The sequence below is a fragment of the Chaetomium strumarium genome, assembly GCF_033439665.1.
Source record: "Chaetomium strumarium strain CBS 333.67 chromosome Unknown B0T15scaffold_4, whole genome shotgun sequence".
In the NCBI taxonomy this organism is placed as follows: Eukaryota; Fungi; Ascomycota; class Sordariomycetes; order Sordariales; family Chaetomiaceae; genus Chaetomium; species Chaetomium strumarium.
The window spans coordinates 3,680,470-3,701,668 of record NW_026944432.1 but is presented as its reverse complement, the minus strand read 5'-3'; the positions used below and the strand labels follow the sequence as shown (position 1 = coordinate 3,701,668).

Below are 21,199 nucleotides of genomic sequence, written 5' to 3'. Positions count from 1 at the left end.
CGAGAGCTTAAAGAAGATCTAGTTAAACGCTCGACGAAACCTACTTATGATGCGAGTCATTTCTTGTCCTGACCCAGGGATGTGCCACCGTTCAGGCGTACTGTGGTGCTGTTAGATTTCTGTTAGCGACCCAGTACACAATGGTGACAGGGAAAACGGGATTTACCGGGCGAGCAAAAACTAAATCAGCTGTCCAAGTCGGGCGATCACAACCCGCAAGTCGATTGGGATGCAGTTAACTTACCAAGGGTCCCGCTAAGTTTAACTTGTCCAGGAGGCATCGAGTCCATCTATCTGATCAAGTCGTTCTTTCCATCTGTTATCCTCTTGCTTAGTTTGAGGTATCTCCAAGTCATCCCTCCTGGGCTGATGAAGCGCTATCTTCGCCACATTCTGGCATTGGTCTCATCCAGTTTCGATCAGCTCTACGAAGTATCCTGTGCTTAAAAGGCTTCCTCTGCAGATTCGGCAACAGACCCATCGAACAGCCCTTCTCGTTTGGTAACTCACGACCCAGTCCACAAAGACTAATATCGGCAAAAGTTCCCCTTGTATCGCCCGGGAGCACACGGGATGAACGGCTCTAGTCTGCAGGTGCCCACCGAGCAGAAGGGGTTAGCCGCTTTCGCCCTGTTGTATGCCTAAGGGGAGGGTTTGTTTTGAGCAATCAATCTGCTCAAACTTCGTCAATGAAGTGTACTAACAAAAGAACCCGGCATAATGCGGGTAGCCGTTAGCAGCTTCAGCTATACCGCGGGGACATGCATGCAGATTGCTCCGTGAACGGCCAGCTGACGGAATGTCAAGTTCGGCCCGTGATGCGGACATCGACAGAGAGATCATTTGACGCGGATATCCCCGAAACAAGACACCTCGTTACGCTCCGGCTTAACCGATAACAAGGTTCAGGGCTTTCTTCCTAAGAGTATGCGGAGGTGACACCAGCCCTTGTTTGCATTAAGCTCGGACCCGAGACCGTATCACTTCAGCAACTGATGAATCTAGCCCAAATCACGGCGATGACTAGCCGAGGTTGTGTGGTAATAGTTTCTTGGGTGAGAGACATGTTGAGTTCGAAGGTGGTATTCAGGAGCGGTTGGCTGCGCAATAACAAACAAAGATCACACCTAAACCCCTCCCTCTGGCAAGAATAGCCCGTATACCAGCATCGCCACTAGATGGAATGGCACGGCTGCCATCTTCTCATCCCTTTCTCTTTTGCTTTTCCTTTTTTTTCTTTCCTTGCTTCTTTCTTTCTTTCTTTCGTTCTTTCCCCCCGTCCTTTCTTCCTCTTATTAACGAAGTAAGATGTACGACTTCTTTTGACCTGGTGGTGCCCCTTTGAAGTTGGCAGCGCTTGGAGGCGACATGAGCATCCACGGAGTAGAGAACACAGAGTAGAATAGGTCGTCAAGCAACCGGCTGGACTGGGATATGTCGTAATTACCAGCCAAGCACGGGTCTGCCGACGTTACATCCACGGGATACCCTGGATAAGGGAAACAATGAAAAGCCGGTGTTTTATTCCATCAATCACCGTCGACCTATGCGATTCCGACACCACTTGTGCCCACACACGGTCCTGCATCCCACGCTACCAGCCCACCCGAGTGCGATCTACACGTCCGCCGAAGTCTGACAGTCCGTGTAAGCGACTACAGTCTACAGGGAACGGGAATTGGCGAAGGGTGGCCATCCGGTACGAGAGACGTCTAGTCTTATACCACCAGTATAATAAGGCACCGAACTACCAGTGCTGCTCGGGGCCTCGCTCGTTACAATGCAAGCCGAAACGGTTGGCGATCTGTGTCACCATGAAGTTCTCACTCCTTGCCCTCTTTGGAGCAGTCTCTCTTGCTACGGCAACACTCCTCGTCGTTAGTGAAGCAAAGCCACCAGCCTTCTTCCTCACCGGGGATTCCACCACGGCCGTCAACGGTGGCTGGGGCGACGGTCTCGTCGCCACTCTTCGAAATGGCGCCATGGGACGGAACAAGGGACACAGTGGTGCCACAACAGCGTCCTTTGTGGCCGGCCGCAACTGGACGACAGTGCTGAGCCTGGTTAACGACAACAAGGCCAAGTACGACTGCTACGTAACTATCCAGTTCGGGCATAACGACCAGGTGCGGTCTCGTGAATGGAACCTCAGTCCCCGAGATCACATTATTACTGACGTTCGATTTCGTGCCCTGATGTAGAAATCCACCTCGGGCGTCAGCATAACGCAGTTCCAGACCAACCTCCAGAACATGGCCAACGAAGTCAAGTCAGCCGGTGGAACGCCCATCATCTTGACATCGCTCACGCGGCGCACCTTCACCAGTGGCATTCTAGACGACAGCCTAGCCAACGTGGCCGAAGCAGCCAAGAAGGCGGCCACAGCTGTCGGTGCCACTCTGCTCGACCTCAACGCTGCATCGAGGAAGTATATTCAGGCCATCGGCTCCTCCAACGCCGACAAGTACAACCTAGCACAGGGCGACCGCACCCACCTCAACGAACATGGCACCATCGTCTTTGGCCGCATGGTCGCTGACCTCATTGTGGGCTGGAGGCTGGCGCTGTCCGCTTACATCACCCCCGATACTGAGCTGTCTAAGAAGATTCAGCAGGGGGTCTATGCTTGATTGGGAGGGGAAAGGGGAAGGCATTTGGTCTCTACGAAACTGGGTGCAGTTCCCTAGAGAACTTCGGCTTATACGAACAATACCTTACTAAGACCCAGCGGCATCTAAATGACCTGAGTCTCCTGCCGGTACGTTCACGTGAGATGGTGCATGAGTCGGGAAGTCAGTGAGATTCAAAGCCGAAAATAGCACCTTAAAGCCCAATGATGCTAAATCCCATGATTCAGTGATACATCGCTCCTATAAATCCACAGCTTTATGACCCGAACTGTTCTAAACTACCGAGGTGTACAAGAGCCTGCACGTAAAATGTATCCCAAGCAATGAGGAACAAGACCAGCCCTACCGATATTGCAGCAACCACTTTCTCTCCTTCTACTTTCCACCCCTTCTGGACCATCCTCTTCCCCCTTACAACACATTCACAGAACCCGCTAAACTAGGCAGCAGACCGTCACAGCGAGGCAGTCCTCAGCCCGAAAAGACATTGAACTTGACGCAGGCCACACGCTTCGCCTTGTCCGTATCCAGATTGTTGCAACCGCTCTTCATGGTGCCCAGGAGCTCGCCGGAGCAGCCCTCGGAGCCCTTCTGCGAGAAGCCGGCCCACTCGCCTCCGGCCAGGAAGACTGAGTGGGAAGTGTCGTCCATGGTGACCTCCTTCAGCGAGGACGAGTGATGGCCGAAGTTGAGGCTGTCCGGGTTGCTGCAGAAGCGGCGTGAGATCCCATGGTCAGCGATGTTTTCGTCCCGAGAATTATTATCCGGTCATGAGATCAGAGATAGTAAGTAGAATTGGATTTAGTTGCACATACCAGTCGCCGGACTTGTACTCGTTAGCCTTTGGCAGTTCAGCTTGAGCCAAGGCAATGAAGGCGGGGAGGAGGATGAGAGCGAAATGGCGCATTTTGAAGGACAGGGCGGCGTGAATTGTATGGAAAGCGGCTCCGTGATTTGGAAGGATGTAGCTGGATGTTGATATTTGATGTTGATGTTTGATGCCGATATGAGAGATGGGAATACCCAGGGGGAAGTCAGGGCTTTTATACTAGTTCTCTTACTACTTCAAGGTAATCAAACTCTGCCTCGTTGGCCCATTGTAGTAAGGTACAGTCCAATCTCTTAGGCTAGCATGTCTCAGGCCAAGGTTAACGTAGGCCTCGGACTTGGAAGTTCGAACCCACCAGCACTGTCAGTGAAGAGGGCTGCTGAGCTTGGGAACTCGGATCAAGGGTTAGGCCTCGGAATCAGGAGTCAGAATCCACCGGCGCTCTCGGTGGAGAGGGCTGCTAAGCTTGGGAACCACTCTCGGACCCTGAAGCAGCCCAACCAACAAACAATTCAATGTTATTATGGCTCGAATCCGGCACACCCATGACTTGACCGGGCCGTCAGGGCCACGGCTGGACCCAACACAGGAACCGTAGGACGGCATCGGGGCCGCTTCCGATGCCAACGGAAGCCGCTGGAGAGAACAGCTGCTGCAAGGGAAGCTATGAGGTAGGTAGTACTTAGAAATCCAAAGATAGAACCAAGGCGTTTCGGCCTTGAGGTTCACCTGTTTGGCACCCATGATTCCCAAGAAAGGCCGCCTTACATTCGGCCACACAGCCCTCTAATAGTATCCCAGCGCCACTGTTACACGCTAGAAGGGTAGTCGTGTACTTGTGGAGAATGGGTGGGAGGGATGAGAGAGATGCGGAGGAAGAACTCGGGATACAGCATATAAATGTATATGTCCAAGTCCTTAAGCATTCAGCCTGGCAAAAAATGATGGCTTGCTAACCAATTCTACGCTCTATGCTCTCTTCCTGTCAAGAATCAAAACTCGATGATCGGTTTAATGACCTGCATCTGTTAGCGAAGAACCTCCGTGAAGACATTCAAAGGTTCCCTCTCACCGTTCCGGCATGCATATCCGAGACAGCCTTCTTGAGCCCAGCCACTGGATAGACCTTGCTAATTCTGTCCACCGGAAACTTCCCTTGTCTGTGAAGGTCGATAAGCTGAGGGATGAACTGTTGCTGGTCAGCACATGAACACCCAGAAACCAGCATGGAAGGTAGAACCAGGGACGGATTTATCCTGACCTCTGGTGGATGTGAGTCGCCCTCTGAGACGGTCACCCATTTGTTCATGCCGGCAAAAAAGGCCCCGGGGTTCACGTTGATATTCGCTTCCCTCGGCGGCGCACCCACCGACGCCGCCGTTCCTCCAAAGGACAAACACATCAGCATCTTCTCGATAACGGCCGCCACTCCGGTAGTGTCAACCGCAAAATCCACTCCTTGACCTCCTGTCACGGACTTGATCGCCGCGACCACGCCGCCGCCTTGTAGCTTGGAAGAGTTGATCGTTTGCGTGGCCCCAAGCTCCTTCGCGAGTGCCAACTTCTGCTCCACAATGTCGATGGCGATGATCTGCTTGACCGGGATGCTCGCAGCAGCCATGATGGCCGCGAACCCCACGCTTCCGGCCCCGAAGACCGCTACCGTCTGATCCGGCTTCGGCTTGAGGACGTTGAGGATGGTCCCGGCGCCGGTCTGATAGCCGCAGCCCATCGGGGCGTAGAGCGCCATGTCGTCCGGGTAGGGGCACTTGACCACGCAGTTCTCGCGGACCGCGGAGAAGCGGGAGAAGGAGGACTGCCCGAAGAACTGACTCCGTACCGGCTGGCCGTCCAACAGCAGTTTGGCGGGGCTGCTCCTGTCCGGGCGTGGCGTGGCGGTCAGGTTGAGCGCCGGGAACGCACTGCACCTGCTGAAGTTCCTGTCTTTCACGCAGTGTCCGCACTCCCCGCAGGCCGTGAAGGAGAGCAGTACCGGATCGCCGACTTGGAGGGATTTGTCCGTGACTTGGGACCCGATTGCACGGATGATACCTGCGCCCTCGTGTCCCGCAATGGCTGGGAATTCGAGGAGTGCGCCGAGGGAGCCCTCCTGCAGGTAGAAATCCTGTAGTCATGTGGCTTGGTTAGGCTGGCTGCTGATCTGAATAAAGATAGCAGGGCTTGACTTGCCGTGTGGCAAACACCCGAGTATCGCATCTCCACCAACAGCTCGTCTGGTCTCAGGTCTTGGATGACAATCGGAGTCATTTCGAACTCGCCCCCGGGTTTGTTCACCACCAAGGCTTCGGTCTTGAGTGGGAGTTGCATTTTGACTCGGGATTGGTGGATTTTGTGAATTGGATAATTCGGAGCGATGGTTTTGAATGATTTGCGGAAGTGCAAGGTAGGTCGATGGTTTGGTTTGACGACAACTGGTTCTCGTACGAGTTGGAAGGTAAGGTATTGTGCCTTAAGTAACTTATGCCATTATGCCCTCACTCGGGAGCCTGAGGAAGAAGTTCTCCGTGGGTTGGTGTTTTGAGCTTCAACCGGAGAAACAATCGGAACCCCGCTCTCTCAGAGATTCGGGTATCATTAGGTGCATACTGTAAAAGTCATGTACCTACCTACGGTATCTATGGTAGGTAAGTTCCATGTGATCTGGATGATGGCACCCACTGGGCACTTTGCATCACAGAGTCGCTTAGCTTCACAATCCAAGTCTACATACATGTTTTCGCGTCGATTGCTGGGCAAACGCTCAGCTAAGAGTGATATTTTCTAAATTTTGAGTGGACGGTATCGAGGTCCAGTGGGTCTTCATTTTCCTAGGTACAGTACATGCACAATACAAAGCCCGGATACCAGCTAGTAAGGTCCGTTCCGGCGCGTCGAACAGACGCGCTTTGGTATGGGTAACTTAGGTTAGTATTCGTGGTTAGAGCTTCGGGATATCTAATTAGGGATTCGGGTGTGTTTCATAAAAACAAGGCCGTTGGACTACCAGGTAGCCAAAACATAAGGCGCAACTCGGAGATCGAACAGAATACCAGACTGGCAAGTTCGCCAAACGAAGATAGAAATACGCTATCATAAAACTCTGCTCCTTTTTGTTCGATGTTGGGTAGCTAGTGTCTTCAGCCGCATATATAGCGGCTTTCAAAAAAGCTTAACGTCCATCGAACCCACGAAAACAGTTTGCCCTGCTGGGACAGGCCTGGAGTCCTCTTTCATTAACACTTCTGCAGAAAGTTTCTGCTCCCCAATCTGGATCAACCCTCTGCCGAAAGAGTTCTGCAGTTTCCATCCTATCCTTCTGTCCGCCTCTACTGCCGGAAAAGCCTTGAATGGAATGGCTTTGTATTCACGGCGTTCCGCGATGTCCCCCTTTTGAAGTTAGCTATCGCGATAGCTGTAAATACTGATATACAAGAACCACATACCATAGGCATGGTGTAATATTCGTCTCCCAAAGATATTTCGAACAGCGTGGCTTGATGGGATGGAGGGATGCGTTCGAATCCTAGCTGGAGGAGATTCGAGTCCGCCAGATCACTGTTAGAACGGCTAGAATTGGCTGAGAAACCCTTGATAATGCGAGAAAACCCAGAGCGACCTCCGCATTTGCCGTGTAGTATTCGCGATGCGGAGAATCTACCCAAGGTGGTTAGTTGCCAGCGAAATATTTTCGTGTGGCTGGCCAAAAGCGTCGTCAGTCTTCGTCCTCGGTTAAGATTTCCCGCCGAGCCTTTTTAGGTGGCTTCACGGCGGCCGAGTGTTTACTAACTTGTCATACAAAGCGCAGATACCGGAGCAACCTTGAGACGAGCAAAGGTCTCTCGGTCAGGTGCTTGAATATCTGGTAGTTCAAGTTGAGGCATTCATAGGCTGTAGCGCTCGGCTTCAGGCGAGGGAACATGCCATAGCTTACAGTTCAACCCCTGAATGATTGTTAGCGCGGAACAAGCGACAGGGGCTGAAATGCTAGGGCTGACCCCTGGTCGCTCAAGTCAGGCGCTAACATTCATTCAAGGGTTGAACTGTATATTCAGACTATACTTCGCTCGGCTATCTTCTTAACACGGAATCACGGATGGTGGTGCTGAGAAAAGACTAAGATTTCAACACGGATGGACCAGCTTTAGCTAGGAAGCGCCGTGGAAACACATATGAGGTAGGTAATATTATCCTACCCCGCGTGGTGGTTGAAACTCGTTAGCTTCCATCCTTTCGATTCCTTCCCCGCGTTGATTGCCGTAGCACCGATCCGATCACTTGGCACAACCCCAGACCCGCCATCGGCGCTAAGTTCAACCCCAGGTTTTCTCGCGAGGACCCCTGTTCTAGGATTGCAGCCAGGCATCTTCAACATGCCCAACACACTGCGGGGGAAGCACTCGAACAGGGCGGTCCACCAAGGCGACGTTGGCAGTCACAATCATGCGGTGATTGGTGGGATCGGACAGACTTGACCCGAGCTTCGGCTCCAGAAGCCCCAGAAGATCACGACTCGGCATCACCGTGCGACTTGAGCTTGTTGTTGCCCCCCTGAACTTGCATGCCATGGCACCGAGAATAGAACCGTTGCATGGACCGGGGCCGCCTTCTGTGATGCTTTTATCAACGGATGAACCATGCGTCCGACATAAATGCAGCCGTATACCTATCTCCCTCCGATAAGCCATCCATCTTCCCACCAGATACCCCCAACATACCCAGAACCTACAGTTAGTGTGAGCATGGGCGACTTCTGGAAGAGGCGCTCACTGCGCGTGCGCGATGATCAGCGGACGAAGGCGGCCGAGCTGACAGTTCGAGAGTCGCTGTGGCCCCTCACACTGGTCACCATCCTCTTCTTCCTCTGGGGCTTCAGCTACGGCCTGCTCGATACGCTCAACAAGCACTTCCAGATCACGCTGGACATCACGCGAGCCCGGTCGTCGGGCCTGCAGGTGGCCTACTTTGGGTGGGTTTATGGGCCCCCCAACTGAGAGTGAGGGATGCGAAGCGAAGCTGACTTCCGGGCAACTCAGGGCTTATCCTCTTGCCTCACTCGGCCACGCAGCATGGATCCTCCGACGCTTTGGTTACCGCGCCGTCTTCATTTGGGGCCTGTTTCTCTACGGACTCGGGGCGCTGCTCGCCATCCCCGCCGTGATTAACCACTCGTTTGCCGGCTTCTGCGTCTGCATCTTCGTCATTGGCAACGGGCTCGGCTCGCTGGAGACGGCAGCCAACCCGTACATCACGGGTACGCTTGTGTTACCTTCCATGGTACCTACTTACGCCTTATCGTGACTTGGATGTTAACTACCTAGGTAAACGTCTCTACAGTCTGCGGTCCTCCTAAGTACTCCGAAATCCGCATCAACATCGCGCAAGCCTTCAACGGCATTGGCACCGTGGTCGCGCCCGTGCTGGGCTCCTACGTGTTCTTCACCTTCGACGAGATCACCGCGCTGCGCAACGTGCAGTGGGTGTACCTGGCCATCGCGTGCTTCGTCTTCCTGCTGGCCGGCGTCTTCTACCTCTCGGTCATCCCCGAGATCACCGACGCGGACATGGCCTTCCAGGCGTCCGAGACGCACGCCAACGACGCTGACGTCCTGCCCTTCCGCAAGCAGTACCGCCTCTTCCACGCCGCCTTCGCCCAGTTCTGCTACACGGGCGCGCAGGTGGCCATCGCGAGCTACTTCATCAACTACGTGACCGAGACGCGCGCCGGCACGTCCCCCTCGCTGGGGAGCAAGTTCCTCGCCGGCTCACAGGCCGGCTTCGCCGTCGGCCGCTTCGGCGGCGCCGCGCTGATGCACTTTGTCAAGCCGCGCAAGGTGTTCCTCGTCTTCCTGACCGCGTGCATCGTCTTCTCGGCGCCGGCCATCACGCAGCGCGGCGATGCCGGCATGAGCATGCTGTTTGTCGTCATGCTGTCCGAGTCGATCTGCTTCCCAACCATTGTCGCGCTGGGCATGCGCGGCCTGGGCCGGCACACCAAGCGCGGGTCCGGGTGGATCGTGGCCGGCGTGTTTGGTGGCGCTTGTGTGCCGCCCCTGATGGGCGCCGCGGCGGATCGGCATGGGACCGGCCTCTCCATGGTGGTGCCCTTCTGCTTCTTTGTGGCGGCCTGGTCGTATGCGCTGGCGGTGAACTTCTGGCCGTGGTATAGGAATACCGTCGATGCATTCTCGGCCACTGATGTGGGCGTCAGACCGACGGAGGAGAGGCCGGTCAAGGACGGTGCCCGGGACAGTGTTGGGGGTGGGGTCACGGTCCCAGATGGGGAGAAGCCCGGGGCTGTCAACTTAGAAACAGTATGATAGAGGCGTACTAGTAGATACCTACCCGGACGCAAATAATAGCTCTACTCATCTGCACTTGCTACCTACTCGGCTTGAGTACGGCACCATAATGTCTTGTGGCATGATCCTCAAGAAAACGGGGACCATCCTCGTGGTGCGCATATTGGATCTCGGACTGAACAAGGAACAAGCAAAGCTGGGCATTTTATTATGAAGTGTAAAGGAAATAGCCCTCCAAGAAGGTGTATTACATCTCCGTGCTGAACCAAGGAGCTTTAGCTGCCTTTGCGCTGAACGTATCTTAAGGCTCGTCTTGCTTGCTGCCCGCCCCCTTGTCAGACTCAAACGCCTTGAGATTCGAATCCACGGCGCTTAACATCGCCGCCGTAGCCTCGGCTTGCCACTTCTTCAGCATCGCCCCTGGCCCTTCGTTGCTGTAGTCCTTTGCACTGGCCTGATCCTTGTGGTACTTGACGCGGATGAACTCGCTATCCACGGTAGCCGGGTCCAGCGCGAGAGAGACAAGTGACCTGAGAGTCAGGGTCTTGGGCACGAGCTTCGGGTGCCACTCCACCTCGTGCAAGAACTGGATGAGGTCCCTGTCGTTAGTGACCACCTCATGGCCGCGGCTCTTGGCTTCGCGGAAGATGTAAGGCAGGCCGAACCACTGGCCGGCGATCTTGTAGCGGTCGTCCGCGTAGCCCAGCTCGTCGTTGTACACGGCATCGGGCGTGTATCTCTGCATGCACTCCACCGTGGCCCCGATCTCGTAGAGCGAGATGATGTCGTCGACCAGCGCCTTACGAGCTGGTGCCAAAGGGAGCGATTTGCTCGGATTGGGGGTGTAGTCGCCCGTTGGGTCATTCTGGCGCGGCTCAAAGCACTTGCCCGGTAGCTTGGGATCGGTTGGGAAATGGACCTTGTTAGATTCGCTCAGGCTCTGCCCCTGCGAAGCAGCAAGCGTGGCGGTCGTCATCCTGGCAGTGCGGCGTAGTAACAGTCTTAACATGTTTTCATGGTGAGAGAGAGTGAATCAGCATTGGTATCCTCAACATCACCTTCAGACGTCCGGAGACAGGATTCGATGACGTCAATGTTAAGTTTTGTCACTAGCGTAACATGTATGTATTTGTACTGTAACTTGTAAGTGTCTCTTGTTGCACAGTAGAACCTTCAAGGTCTTGAAACAAGAAGAGTTCAGAATGCAGGCCATGCGTGATAATCCTGACCACCATTCATTGCTACATCTCTGAGTCTGTCGGTGAATACCAATCCTTTCAAGTACTATACCACAAGAAGCTAACAGCTTTGACGGTCCAGCTTTGTAATACACAGCGTGTGATTGGCCAATTCGAAACCTTGTAATTCTGGCAGGAAATATTAACGCGAGCTGTGGATCGTCCAGCCAGTGGACTTACACGTGTATATAAGGTACGTCTACCGTACCTAGCTTAGGGAAGACAACCCACGGAATATCAAGGCTTATTTTTGAGACATCTGTGTAACATCCCGGGCGCATTTTGCGAAAGAAATACTCAGCAGCAGATCAGGGGAGGAGTACCAATCAAGCAGACCCTAACCCTTCGTGCCTGGCTCGTTTTGTTGTGTCAGGCCATCCGCCACACAGGGAGCATTACAGGGAGCATTAGCACGGCATCACCAGACAACGACGACATCATCAGGGATGCCGATGAGTAAGCGATGCGGATCTTAGGCGGTATATCTTCAAAAACAGAAAGAACCTTTGCACCTCGCAGCCCGCCAACCGACCGGAACCTTAACAACACAGTTACTCGGTGCGGAATTCTGAATCTGAGTTCCGCATCCTTCTCACTCTTACCCTCCCCATCTTCAATCACAACCACTCACCAACCCACCCTTCTTGAGCTCTTCTGTGGCCATGGCTCAACAATCAGATCTTACGCCGCTTCTGTCTCGGGGTCTGCAATCGCCGGACCGACCATCGCCGACGCGGCTCCGCCCTAAGATGGCCAACCGCCTCTCGTCCAGTGCGCCGGACCCGGAGCGTCCCCATGTCGAGAAGCACATGGGACAGTACGACTCCATCATGCGCGACGTCATCATCGGCTTCTCAGACGGCTTGACCGTCCCGTTCGCCCTCACCGCCGGTCTGTCCTCCCTCGGCAACACCAAGATCGTCATCATGGGCGGCCTGGCCGAGCTCTGTAGCGGCATGATCAGCATGGGCCTCGGCGCCTACCTAGCCGCCGACACCGAGCGGCAGCATTGGTATGTACTGTTACGACTTCCCTAACAAGTGGAAGGGAACACTGCCACTCCAACTTGACAGTAATTAACCCTCTTCTTGCAGGGACGCGGAATTCGCCCGCGAGTGTTCGGAAGTGGACAACATGCCCGAGCTGGAGCGGGCCGAGATCTACGACATCCTCGCTGACTACGGCGTCTCCCACGCGGCAGCCGAGCCGCTTGTCCGGGAGCTCACCGCGTCCAAGGACCGCTGGGTGCGCTTCATGATGGACTTTGAGCTGCGCCTGCCGGAGCCCGACGTGGGCCGCGCCTGGATCTCGGCGGCCACCATGGGGCTGAGCTACTTCGTGGGCGGGCTGATCCCGATGCTGCCTTACTTCTTTATGGACAGTGCGCAACGGGCGCTGCTGGCGTCGGTCGTTATCACCGTGGTGATCTTGCTGGTGTTTGGATTCCTGAAGAATTGGGTTGCGATCCGCACTCGGAAGGCTGGGTTCTGGGGCGCGGCGCAGACGCTGATTGTTGGCGCTCTGGCCGCTGGTACGAGCTACGCGATTGTCAGGCTTTTGGACAACGGCGGTAGCTCGTGAGATGGTATGCCTTCGAAGCTGCATACCTAGACAGTGTGGGATACCGCGGGAACCGAGCACCTGCTCATACTCTGTACTTGTACATTACATACTGCTTATACCACCTCGATACCTACTTCGGAACCTTAATAACGCCCTTTCCTTGCCAAGACTTTCTCCATGCTTCCGCACCGATGTGACACCTTAGCTAATAACCATCATGACAGCATTGTTAGCAAAAGCACAAGGGTGGGTCAAAAGGCACTGGACACCATTACCTTACTTTATCCCATGTTTGAATTCCCTATCGACATGTTTCGAATCGCACAGATCACTGGTATTATCTCAGAAATGTGATCAAGCTGTCATCAAGGCCTTTGGTCTGCATCTCTAATAGCTGTCTACAATTAGCGTCGGGGTGCTCCTTGCCTCGGTCGACATCCTTTGTCCAGTTCCGCTAGTCGTGACTGGCACCGGCCGGAAACGAGCACAATCCTCCTCCATCCACTCCGCATCCTTCAAACAAAGAATACCACAAAGGCAAACCAGACAGAAGACTACTGCTTAGCCATAACTAAAGCACCTAAAATGGCAGCTCCGACTTATCCTGTTCTAATTAAAACGCTTACAGCCACCAGTACAACTTACCCCATTCAATGATATCAGCGGTAAAGCTCATGAGTAATCTGGAGCAGACATCAGACGAGCCCCGCTCTCACCCCTCAGCCATCCCCAAACCCGCGAGACTTGCCCGTACCGAGCCAACAAGGTCGAGAGCAAAGGCGAGGTCTTCCGCCAACATCAACGCAATGGAGAGCAAGCGGCCAGCATATACCGGACGAGTGACTAGGTCGAGAGCTGCGCCAGCAGCTGGGCAATCTGCACTTGATCCGCCCTCGCAACCGCCCATGGCTGACTCCAAGCCGCAACAATCTCAACCTACGGGCGACTCTTCCCAAAAGGTCGTGCTAGGTCCAGGAGCACCACCCAGGCGCGCCGCCAGAGGCAAGAAGAAGATAGGTTCTGAAGTCTCTGATGGAAACCCCCGTTCTCCGGTAAAGGGCGCCAATGGACCCATACGGAAGCGAAAGGGAAACGCTCAAAAAGAGCAAGAAGATGAAGAGGCAGCAAAGGAGCCATCAGCAGGGCCTGCAGCCAAGTCGGACGCGGCAGCCACCGGCGCCCCAGCCACAGGTCGCATTCCGCCGCGAGCAAACAAATCTGCTTCCGGCATCCGTCGCCCCAAGGCCAGCGACTTTTATGGCACTCCTGATACTCCGGCAACTGACGGTGGAGGACTAGATGTAGCCGTTCCCATAACGCAAGAACACCAAGAGCAGATTGTGTCTGGACCATATACCACTCGGCTCAAAACTCCGCCATTCCGCTGGGACCATTACGGTATCTCCGACAAACCCGTGCATCAGACCCCTGATAGCAAGCGGAAGACCATGGCCGGGAAATCGGGGCAGGAAGGCAAGGACAAATCGACGAGAAAAGGGAAGCTACCTGTAAAGCCTACTCGAGGCATTTCACGGCAGCATGTCCCGAGCCCTTGGCTAAGAAATTCTGCATCCGTGTCCCTTGAGCAGGATGTTTCACCACCGTTGACGGCGGAATATAAGGGTCTCGATGGGGAGGAAGAGGCAGACCCTCATGACAGGGAAATGGACAAGGACTACATCCCCGTCGGTCCTGGACCAATGCCGCGAGTGCCAAAGCTTCTCAAAGGTCCCCGGAAACGGCCCGCCAAGCGGCGTCCATCACAACCTGTCCCCGGGGATGCGGCAGAGACTTCGGTCATCTCAGATGCCGAAGATACCCCATTCCCCACGCGCTCCACGCCCCGGAAAGAGCTGGTACCAGCTCCTCTACCACCGGCTGCTCGACCGTCAAGGCCTGTCGCGGAAGCGAACCCAGATATCTGGAACATCGACCCGCAAAGCATAGCCATACGCGGGAGACGCGCATTTCCCGCTCGCCCAGGCAGCGTCTACTGCGAAGTCTGCTTCCGGGACGAGGTTGCTCGGTGGGTCAGGTTCCGAGACAACATAGTCAAGATCCTGCACTTGTTGGGAGGTGACTCCGCGCTACAGGAGATGTGTGACCTGTGGCAGGAAGTTAAAGACGCTGAGAAAGGTGTGATCCACGAGGAGGTGGTGCGGCAGACCGAAAACGGTTCAAGAAGAAGGCTAAGGAGCCCGCCGCCACCTCCAGAGCGCGTGCCGGCTGCTGGTGTTACGTCTGACGAGGGCGACCGCCCAGTTGGCAAACAAGCTCAGCCAGAAGGGGGCAGGATATCGGCCAAGAAATTCATCATTGTGTCCGATCATGCCCCGCCCACGGCAGCTCCCCATTTCTACGAGTACCCGTCTGATGTTGTTGGACTTGTGCTGCTTCGCGTCTTGACTGAGCGGCCCAGGTCGAACCTCAACGAGGCGCAGAGGAAGGAGGTAAAGGATCTCCTGGCTAATTCGCGGGAAGAGATCGGGATGGATGTCAAGCTCTTCGACAACCTGACGTCGTACTGTAAATGGGTACTCGTGCACGGGAGAACGACACAGCCGAAAGCTGATATCTCGGGGCAATCGGACCCTCATCGATGGTGGTGGGAGTTTGACGACACACTGCAGCTTGCCTACCAAGGGCTCCCAACCGCGCCGCAATCGCCATCCTTCTTCGCGGAAGCCTTGGCGAGGAAGGCTGGAGACGCCGCCATCGCCAGACCGACCGCAAGGGAGGCTGCCACGGCTCGTGACGGCGCACCACTACAACACGGAACCGAGCGTCTCGCTCAACTCCAGAAGACGCTTGGGATGGCTATGCCGGACAAGCTCTTCCTGAAATCCATCGGCGACCGAATCGCGCAAGCCAAATCGGACATAGAGAACAGCATCCAAACAACCACCATTGACAATAAAAGCAACAACAACAACAACAACAACAACAACAACAACAACAACAACAACAACAACAACAAGCGCCCTAGCCCTCCGGAAAACCAAGACGCATCCCACCTTCCACGCCGCAAACGTCTCAAACCCAACAATCACTCTTCTTCTTCTTCTGGGGCTGCAAGAACAGCAGCAACTCCCCAACCCCGCAACGCGCCGTTCCCCTCTCAGGAGGTACCACTACTAGTACCTGCTCGACCCACCAAAAGAGTTGAAAGCGAGAAGGGGAAGGGAGAAGAGACGAAGAAAAGCAGCAACAACAAACCTCTCCTTCACCTCCCCTGCCAGAACTGCGCCGAATCCCTCGCCTTCCACCACTACCGCCGGTGCCGCCCTTACTCTGCCACATACGACGACGACGACGACAACGACGGCGAAGGAGGGGGAGGCAAGCCGTGGATCAAGCCGCTGATGTGGACGTTCCACCTCGATCGGGAGGCTGCCGCACGCCGCGTGAGGTCGGTGGACGAGTTTGTTGCCTTTGTGGAGGCGGCCGAGTCGGGGGGGAGGAGGGTGCGGACTCGGACTGTTATTTTTCCTTTTGCGTTTCCTTTTCCTTTTTCTAATCGGGGTTCTGGGTCTAGTGTCGGTGGTAGTGGTAGTGGTAGCGGGATTGGGCCTACTACTAGTAGTAGTACTACCAGTGCTGTGGGAGACCGGTCACAATCCGAACTCAGGGGGCGGCAAGGAGAAGGGGAGGTGCCGGGCATGATGATGATGAAGGTCATGGTGGATATCACTGCTGGCGAGACCAGGGTGGTAATAGTTGAAATGATAAAGGGGTTTTTTGATGTTCTCTGTGGCCGGATCGGTCAAGACACGGGCCCTACGGGTAGTGGCCCTGGTGATGGTGAAGGTGAGGAAGGGAGCAGAAGTAAGAGGAAAGTGCGGTTTGAGCCAGGCCCGGTTGTGATGCGGCGTGTTGGGCCGGCCAGGCCGGTGGGGATGTGGGAGACGTGGAGGAGCGGGCGGCTAGAGGGCTACCGGTTGATCTGAGCGTGTTTTGTGTTTTTTTCTTTTTTTCTTTTTTTTCTTTCTTTTTTTTTCGGAATGCGAGGGTTGAGAGGTTTAGTTGAGGCTACCACTTTCTTTTTTCTTTTTGCACTTTTGGACTCAAAAAAGGCGATAGTTACCTAGGATGGGCGGTGGGATGATGGATCTGGTCCCGCATGGAGAGCAGTGGCTGGCCCTGCCAGTCAGATTCATTATTAGTAAGGGACCGTACAAACGCGGGTATCCTGTCTATTTGACAAAGACCTGCACCTCGGTCGTCTTCAATATCCCCGGACTCCTGCCAGCACCGACCGCCTGACCAGACTCGCTCTTGCTGGGCCCCATAGCCACGGCGTGAGACGGCGTGTTCACGCCCAGAATCCTCTCCTCGGACCCCGACCCCGACCCTTCGCCCGAGTGTTTGTAAAAGGTAGTGTTCGTCGAGCCCGGGCTGCCATCTCCTCCGCCCTGGATGCCAGTGCGACGCTTGCTCCCCCGCTTCCGGTTCTCCTCCAACTCGAACTCGTCCACGTTCACGCCGCCCTTCTTGTTGTTGTTGTTGCCGCCGGTACGTGTGCCCGAGCCCGTTCCGTCGTTTTCGTCGTCGTCGCCCAGCCTCCGTGTACCCCGGCGCGTGCCGCGTCCGTACCGTGATCCGTATCCGCTGCCGACGCCGGGCGTGTTGTTGTTGTAGTAGTAGTCCCTGGTGCTGCCGAGCCCGAGGAGGCGTGTGAAGAGGGGCTTGAGAGACGGGGCGCATGCGGCGATGATGGCTACGTTGAGCTGGAGGCTGTTGTTGTGGTTGGTGGTTGTCACAGTGATTAGCTCGCCGATGGCATTTTTAAAAGGGGGGTAATAAACATAGGTAAATAAGGGGGAGGCCATGACTTACAAGCCCCAGAACTGGACGTCCATGGCCCACATTAGGTCTGTCATTTTGAGGAAGTTGAACTGGTAGTAGGCCTTGACGATGCCCATGGCCACGGCACTGTGTGAAACGGGTCAATTCAGTCCGGGGAGAACATGGTTGAAGGGATAGTGAGACCAAACATACAAGTAACCGAGACTCAGGATAACGACGAGGTAGATGCGGAGCTTCCGCTTCATCTGCAGTGTCCAGATGATGGGAATGGGAAACACGGCAAACAGGACATCGGTGAAGATGTTGAAGCTTGTGTTGATCAGACCGAACTTGACGTAGAGATCTAGGGAGTAGCACCCGCGGGCGTTCGCGAAGTCCCAGTTCCCGGCCACCGTGTCGCAGTGTAGAAACATGGTCATGCAGGCCATGAACGTGTAGGCGATGACGAAGGCGATCGTTGCCCAGACCGACCACTTGTACCACTTGTTGGTGCTCAGCCGGAGCAGGTTCAAGCCGATCGCCACCTTGACAAGTCCCAGGCCGATGAGCAGGGCGAAGATGGACAGCCAGAAGTTCGCCTGGCCGAAAATGAGTTGGTCGTCGAGTTGCACCGTGATGTCGTGTTTGCCCAGCCCGTGGAATGACATGATCACCAGAGGTATCCATCCTCCTCCTATTGTGAAGAGCTAAAAGAAGTCAGATAAATCATCTGAGAGTAAGGGGTATGGTGGTTCTCTCTGAATATCCATGCGCCGTGCACTTACAAAGCCAAGTGCCATGACAATGTCATCGGTGCCCGGAGACTTGACCAGAAGAACGCGGCAGTAGATGCGCAGGGCCACAAATATAAGAGAGATGGCCTGAAATAGGGTAAGGACCGTCATGAGTTTTGCCACATTGCTCTCAGCCGCATACTCGGCCGTGTACGTGGGCGCTGGTGGTATACCGCCCGTCGACGGCGATGCCATGGCGAAGGTTGCGAGACGGTGGAGAGCCAAGAAGGCCGCTGTGAGGAGCCGGGAGCGATCGACGTTGACAGAAAAGAAAAAGCATGGGATCGACCGGATGTGCACAGGGTTGGCCGCAGGTCCGTGGATCTTCAGAAGGGGGCTTCCCCGGATTTACATGGCACGTAGACGAGTAGTATGAGGCGAGCGGAAACAGAGGAAGAAATGGATGGGCAGGAGTTCGTTCCAGTCCACCAAGTCAACACCAGAAAGGAACGGGCCAGGGACCCTTATTATCCATCTCTCTGAAAATGCCGTAGGCCATCTCTCCGAGCTGTGTTTCACCGAGTCTTCCCTCCCTCCCTCAAACTCCAACAGACTAGCGTCGCTCGGACGGATTGTGCATTAGCTAAAAGGTTTTGTGTGCCCAAGCTCAGGTAGCAGACACGGCCGACAACGCTAGAAAGGACACGGACCCGAGACCCTCCCCGTTGCTTCGCTTCTGCAGAGCTTCGGGTGATACTACATTACCTGCCCGTACCGACTGGTTGGCTAATAACGTGAAGCAGGTACGATACATGCATGTGTGTGATGGGGTGCAGGCCATGCAGGGGTCGTTGCGTGACCTGCGTCCCCTCGCACCGGGAACTTTTCCGCTGGGCTTTTCGCACAGGATTTTCCCTCTCCTCTCTCTTACTGTGTAAATGCTCTTTACCTACACAGTAGATACCTAGGTAATCTTTACGTACATGGACGGACGGCTCGTGGTAGCTGTTTGAGCGTGTAAACGACGCCAGCCCATATGGTATATTCATGTACCCTGCGTCGTACTATGGTCCTTCGGAACTTTCCACTTGTTTTGCATCTCGTGGACCGTAGAGACCGGTGCCTTGAGCATTATTGCGTGCTTGCTGAATGAGAACAGAGTGGGAGTCTTGCCCGTGCCTGCGTTATTTGACCGGTGTGAAGATATGTACCTTACATTTACTGTACATACCACCTACTCGGCTGCGAATTCAACCGGGTTGGTTGTCCCGCTGGGCACATTGGCAACTCAGCACGTGTCCCTGGGCGCCGGGCCATCGCCATAGCAAGGTATGGACCGTTTGGGGGTAATTTCCCTTCCGACTATTCTTCTGCTCCCTACCAAATAGGTAGCATGGAGTCAGTGAAGGCTTCCTCAAGGGGTCTATGGGGGAGAACTACTGCCTCCGGGTTGCTTGACATGCTGTACAGTTTACATGCTCCCGACTTCCGAGTCATGCCAGCGGATGATGCCGAGATGCTTCAGCACAGTGGTCATCACTAGCAGGTAAGTTTTGTAAGGTATGTACTGCCCGTATAAGGCAATACAGTTCAGGAACGAGACATCTTTCTCCGAACTCGCAAAACCAAGTGAACGCTTCGGAGCCGTCCCGAAGGCCCAAACAGATGAAGAGCTGGCAGATTAGCCTTAGCTGTGACAAGGTTCTAGCGTGCCACTAGCAGACCGGCCACTAGCCGATGTTACCATGGAACAACTTCCGGGTCATCCGATGCCGATTCGCATCGCGCTAGTGGCGGCCACGCTAGAACTGGAAGCTGGGCGTCGTAAGCACCCGACGGAGGAGGATCGGCCCGGATTGTTTAGGGGATCTTCCGGAACAGCCGCCTGCTCGCACAGGCCCCCAATAGGTAAAGCCTAAGCGAAAACAACCCACCCCTCGGAAGAGATTCCGAAGGGAGTAGGTCTGTTACCGAGGAATGACAGGCCTCCTAAGAATGAACGGCCCTGTGCACTAGATATATGTAATTTGTCTGCCATTCTTCCCTTGCATTGAACAACCTAGATATACGGTAGCGGACGTAATACGGTGGACTAGGCAAGCTCACGAGTCACAGGCTTCCCGTGATGAGAGACTTCGCTCAAATTTCGAACCTATTATCCGTATCTCCCTCGCTACCGCGGGGCACAAAACACTAAACTGTACTCAGCCTCCTGCATGAGATTCATTTCGTTGGTTGCACGGAAACGTCCAACACCATGGTATCCACTCGGACACCGTCCACCGTTCCAGAAAAGTTCCCCTCGTTGTCATCCCGGCCTGTGTTTCCTTCGAGGGTAACTGCTGCACATTGGACTATCAAATTGCGGGACGGGTGTGTACAGTACCGGGCATCACGATTTAGGCTAATGACAACCAGGATACCTACATAGTGTGAGGATAAGAGTGCATCAATGAACAAAGTGTAGAAGAATCTTACTTATTTGTTTGTTCGTTCACTGTTCTTCTCAATCTCATCTCAAAACATCTTTCCGGGTATCTCTCCTGTGTACTCCATAGGCGCGGACTGTACCCCAAAATGGCCATGTATCATCCTAGTAGTAGTACAACAAGACAAGGTTTAGATTCTTCAGATTCCATGGCATCACAGCCCCATGAAAATACACACATCAACACAGTTTCTCCGCAGTTCGCCTGGCCAGTGACCCCGTCTGAGATCCCTCGTTGCGTCCAGATTCTAGACCCTCAAAAACTGTACACTACATACATTCGGTAAGTCGGTATGCGGTCCGTATCAATATCCGCATGCATCTGTACGGCACAGCGAATCCCCCGGTCTTGGCCCCTTGGGAGCAACTGCCCCACAGAGAACGACAGCAACCACCAACAGACAATGCAATGGTCATGCAGGGACATACACTAAGCCAGCTCGGGACGTTGGACCGATGCATGTGAGACGGGCGAGAGTCTGGACATCAATGGTGGCTCGGTTATCCGGAATACCTACCTGGACTAATGAGGGGCGGAATAATATGGAAGCTTTGCCCTGACGTTCGACGCTTCGGTCTGGACTCTACCTATCTCTCTTCGAGCCGCGGCAGAGGCCCTATGAAAATTGAGTG

The 21,199-nt window shown here is 54.6% G+C and overlaps 8 protein-coding genes across 8 annotated transcripts; 4 read left to right on the top strand and 4 right to left on the bottom strand.

Annotated features, from left to right (window-relative positions):
- The first annotated feature begins 1,542 nt into the window (after positions 1-1,542).
- On the top strand, positions 1,543-2,848 carry B0T15DRAFT_435696 (SGNH hydrolase-type esterase domain-containing protein). Its single transcript, XM_062865821.1, has 2 exons — positions 1,543-2,126; positions 2,202-2,848. The coding sequence occupies exons 1-2, from the start codon at positions 1,815-1,817 to the stop codon at positions 2,628-2,630; spliced, it is 741 nt and encodes a 246-aa protein (XP_062721956.1). The 5' UTR covers positions 1,543-1,814; the 3' UTR covers positions 2,631-2,848.
- Positions 2,849-3,101: 253 nt separating this feature from the next.
- Positions 3,102-3,537, bottom strand: B0T15DRAFT_575366 (uncharacterized protein; the record flags this gene model as incomplete). The annotated part of the gene is made up of 2 exons (XM_062870989.1): positions 3,102-3,336; positions 3,446-3,537. 2 exons carry the CDS (start codon positions 3,535-3,537, stop codon positions 3,102-3,104), a joined length of 327 nt encoding a protein of 108 aa, XP_062721955.1.
- Positions 3,538-4,327: 790 nt separating this feature from the next.
- B0T15DRAFT_219914 (chaperonin 10-like protein) lies at positions 4,328-5,866 on the bottom strand. The gene is made up of 4 exons (XM_062862801.1): positions 5,650-5,866; positions 4,721-5,584; positions 4,532-4,648; positions 4,328-4,478 (listed from the first exon to the last, which is right to left on the bottom strand). Exons 1-4 carry the CDS (start codon positions 5,785-5,787, stop codon positions 4,452-4,454), a joined length of 1,146 nt encoding a protein of 381 aa, XP_062721954.1. The 5' UTR covers positions 5,788-5,866; the 3' UTR covers positions 4,328-4,451.
- Positions 5,867-7,721: 1,855 nt separating this feature from the next.
- On the top strand, positions 7,722-9,839 carry B0T15DRAFT_534586 (major facilitator superfamily domain-containing protein). Its single transcript, XM_062869449.1, has 3 exons — positions 7,722-8,425; positions 8,493-8,710; positions 8,794-9,839. The coding sequence occupies exons 1-3, from the start codon at positions 8,109-8,111 to the stop codon at positions 9,774-9,776; spliced, it is 1,518 nt and encodes a 505-aa protein (XP_062721953.1). The 5' UTR covers positions 7,722-8,108; the 3' UTR covers positions 9,777-9,839.
- Positions 9,840-9,946: 107 nt separating this feature from the next.
- Positions 9,947-10,985, bottom strand: B0T15DRAFT_534584 (uncharacterized protein). Its single transcript, XM_062869448.1, has one exon. It carries the CDS (start codon positions 10,765-10,767, stop codon positions 10,060-10,062), a length of 708 nt encoding a protein of 235 aa, XP_062721952.1. The 5' UTR covers positions 10,768-10,985; the 3' UTR covers positions 9,947-10,059.
- A 208-nt stretch (positions 10,986-11,193) lies between these two features.
- B0T15DRAFT_534583 (VIT family-domain-containing protein) lies at positions 11,194-13,004 on the top strand. The gene is made up of 3 exons (XM_062869447.1): positions 11,194-12,008; positions 12,091-12,805; positions 12,968-13,004. Exons 1-2 carry the CDS (start codon positions 11,659-11,661, stop codon positions 12,575-12,577), a joined length of 837 nt encoding a protein of 278 aa, XP_062721951.1. The 5' UTR covers positions 11,194-11,658; the 3' UTR covers positions 12,578-12,805; positions 12,968-13,004.
- A 1,003-nt stretch (positions 13,005-14,007) lies between these two features.
- Positions 14,008-16,506, top strand: B0T15DRAFT_396248 (uncharacterized protein; the record flags this gene model as incomplete). The annotated part of the gene is made up of 3 exons (XM_062864826.1): positions 14,008-15,668; positions 15,765-16,007; positions 16,095-16,506. 3 exons carry the CDS (start codon positions 14,008-14,010, stop codon positions 16,504-16,506), a joined length of 2,316 nt encoding a protein of 771 aa, XP_062721950.1.
- A 123-nt stretch (positions 16,507-16,629) lies between these two features.
- Positions 16,630-18,437, bottom strand: B0T15DRAFT_219798 (uncharacterized protein). The gene is made up of 4 exons (XM_062862800.1): positions 18,130-18,437; positions 17,558-18,051; positions 17,396-17,491; positions 16,630-17,293 (listed from the first exon to the last, which is right to left on the bottom strand). Exons 1-4 carry the CDS (start codon positions 18,331-18,333, stop codon positions 16,753-16,755), a joined length of 1,335 nt encoding a protein of 444 aa, XP_062721949.1. The 5' UTR covers positions 18,334-18,437; the 3' UTR covers positions 16,630-16,752.
- Positions 18,438-21,199: the final 2,762 nt, after the last annotated feature.

Coding starts and splice junctions, on each gene's coding strand:
- B0T15DRAFT_534583 (XM_062869447.1), top strand. CDS start 11,659: ATGGCTCAACAATCAGATCTTACGCCGCTTCTGTCTCGGGGTCTGCAA. Junction 12,009..12,090: donor GACACCGAGCGGCAGCATTG/GTATGTACTGTT, acceptor CTCTTCTTGCAG/GGACGCGGAATTCGCCCGCG.
- B0T15DRAFT_534584 (XM_062869448.1), bottom strand. CDS start 10,767: ATGTTAAGACTGTTACTACGCCGCACTGCCAGGATGACGACCGCCACG.
- B0T15DRAFT_219798 (XM_062862800.1), bottom strand. CDS start 18,333: ATGGCATCGCCGTCGACGGGCGGTATACCACCAGCGCCCACGTACACG. Junction 18,052..18,129: donor TTGTCATGGCACTTGGCTTT/GTAAGTGCACGG, acceptor GACTTCTTTTAG/CTCTTCACAATAGGAGGAGG. Junction 17,492..17,557: donor ATCCTGAGTCTCGGTTACTT/GTATGTTTGGTC, acceptor CGTTTCACACAG/TGCCGTGGCCATGGGCATCG.
- B0T15DRAFT_219914 (XM_062862801.1), bottom strand. CDS start 5,787: ATGCAACTCCCACTCAAGACCGAAGCCTTGGTGGTGAACAAACCCGGG. Junction 5,585..5,649: donor ACTCGGGTGTTTGCCACACG/GCAAGTCAAGCC, acceptor ACATGACTACAG/GATTTCTACCTGCAGGAGGG. Junction 4,649..4,720: donor GCGACTCACATCCACCAGAG/GTCAGGATAAAT, acceptor GACCAGCAACAG/TTCATCCCTCAGCTTATCGA.
- B0T15DRAFT_534586 (XM_062869449.1), top strand. CDS start 8,109: ATGCAGCCGTATACCTATCTCCCTCCGATAAGCCATCCATCTTCCCAC. Junction 8,426..8,492: donor CTGCAGGTGGCCTACTTTGG/GTGGGTTTATGG, acceptor CGGGCAACTCAG/GGCTTATCCTCTTGCCTCAC. Junction 8,711..8,793: donor AGCCAACCCGTACATCACGG/GTACGCTTGTGT, acceptor ACGTCTCTACAG/TCTGCGGTCCTCCTAAGTAC.
- B0T15DRAFT_435696 (XM_062865821.1), top strand. CDS start 1,815: ATGAAGTTCTCACTCCTTGCCCTCTTTGGAGCAGTCTCTCTTGCTACG. Junction 2,127..2,201: donor AGTTCGGGCATAACGACCAG/GTGCGGTCTCGT, acceptor GCCCTGATGTAG/AAATCCACCTCGGGCGTCAG.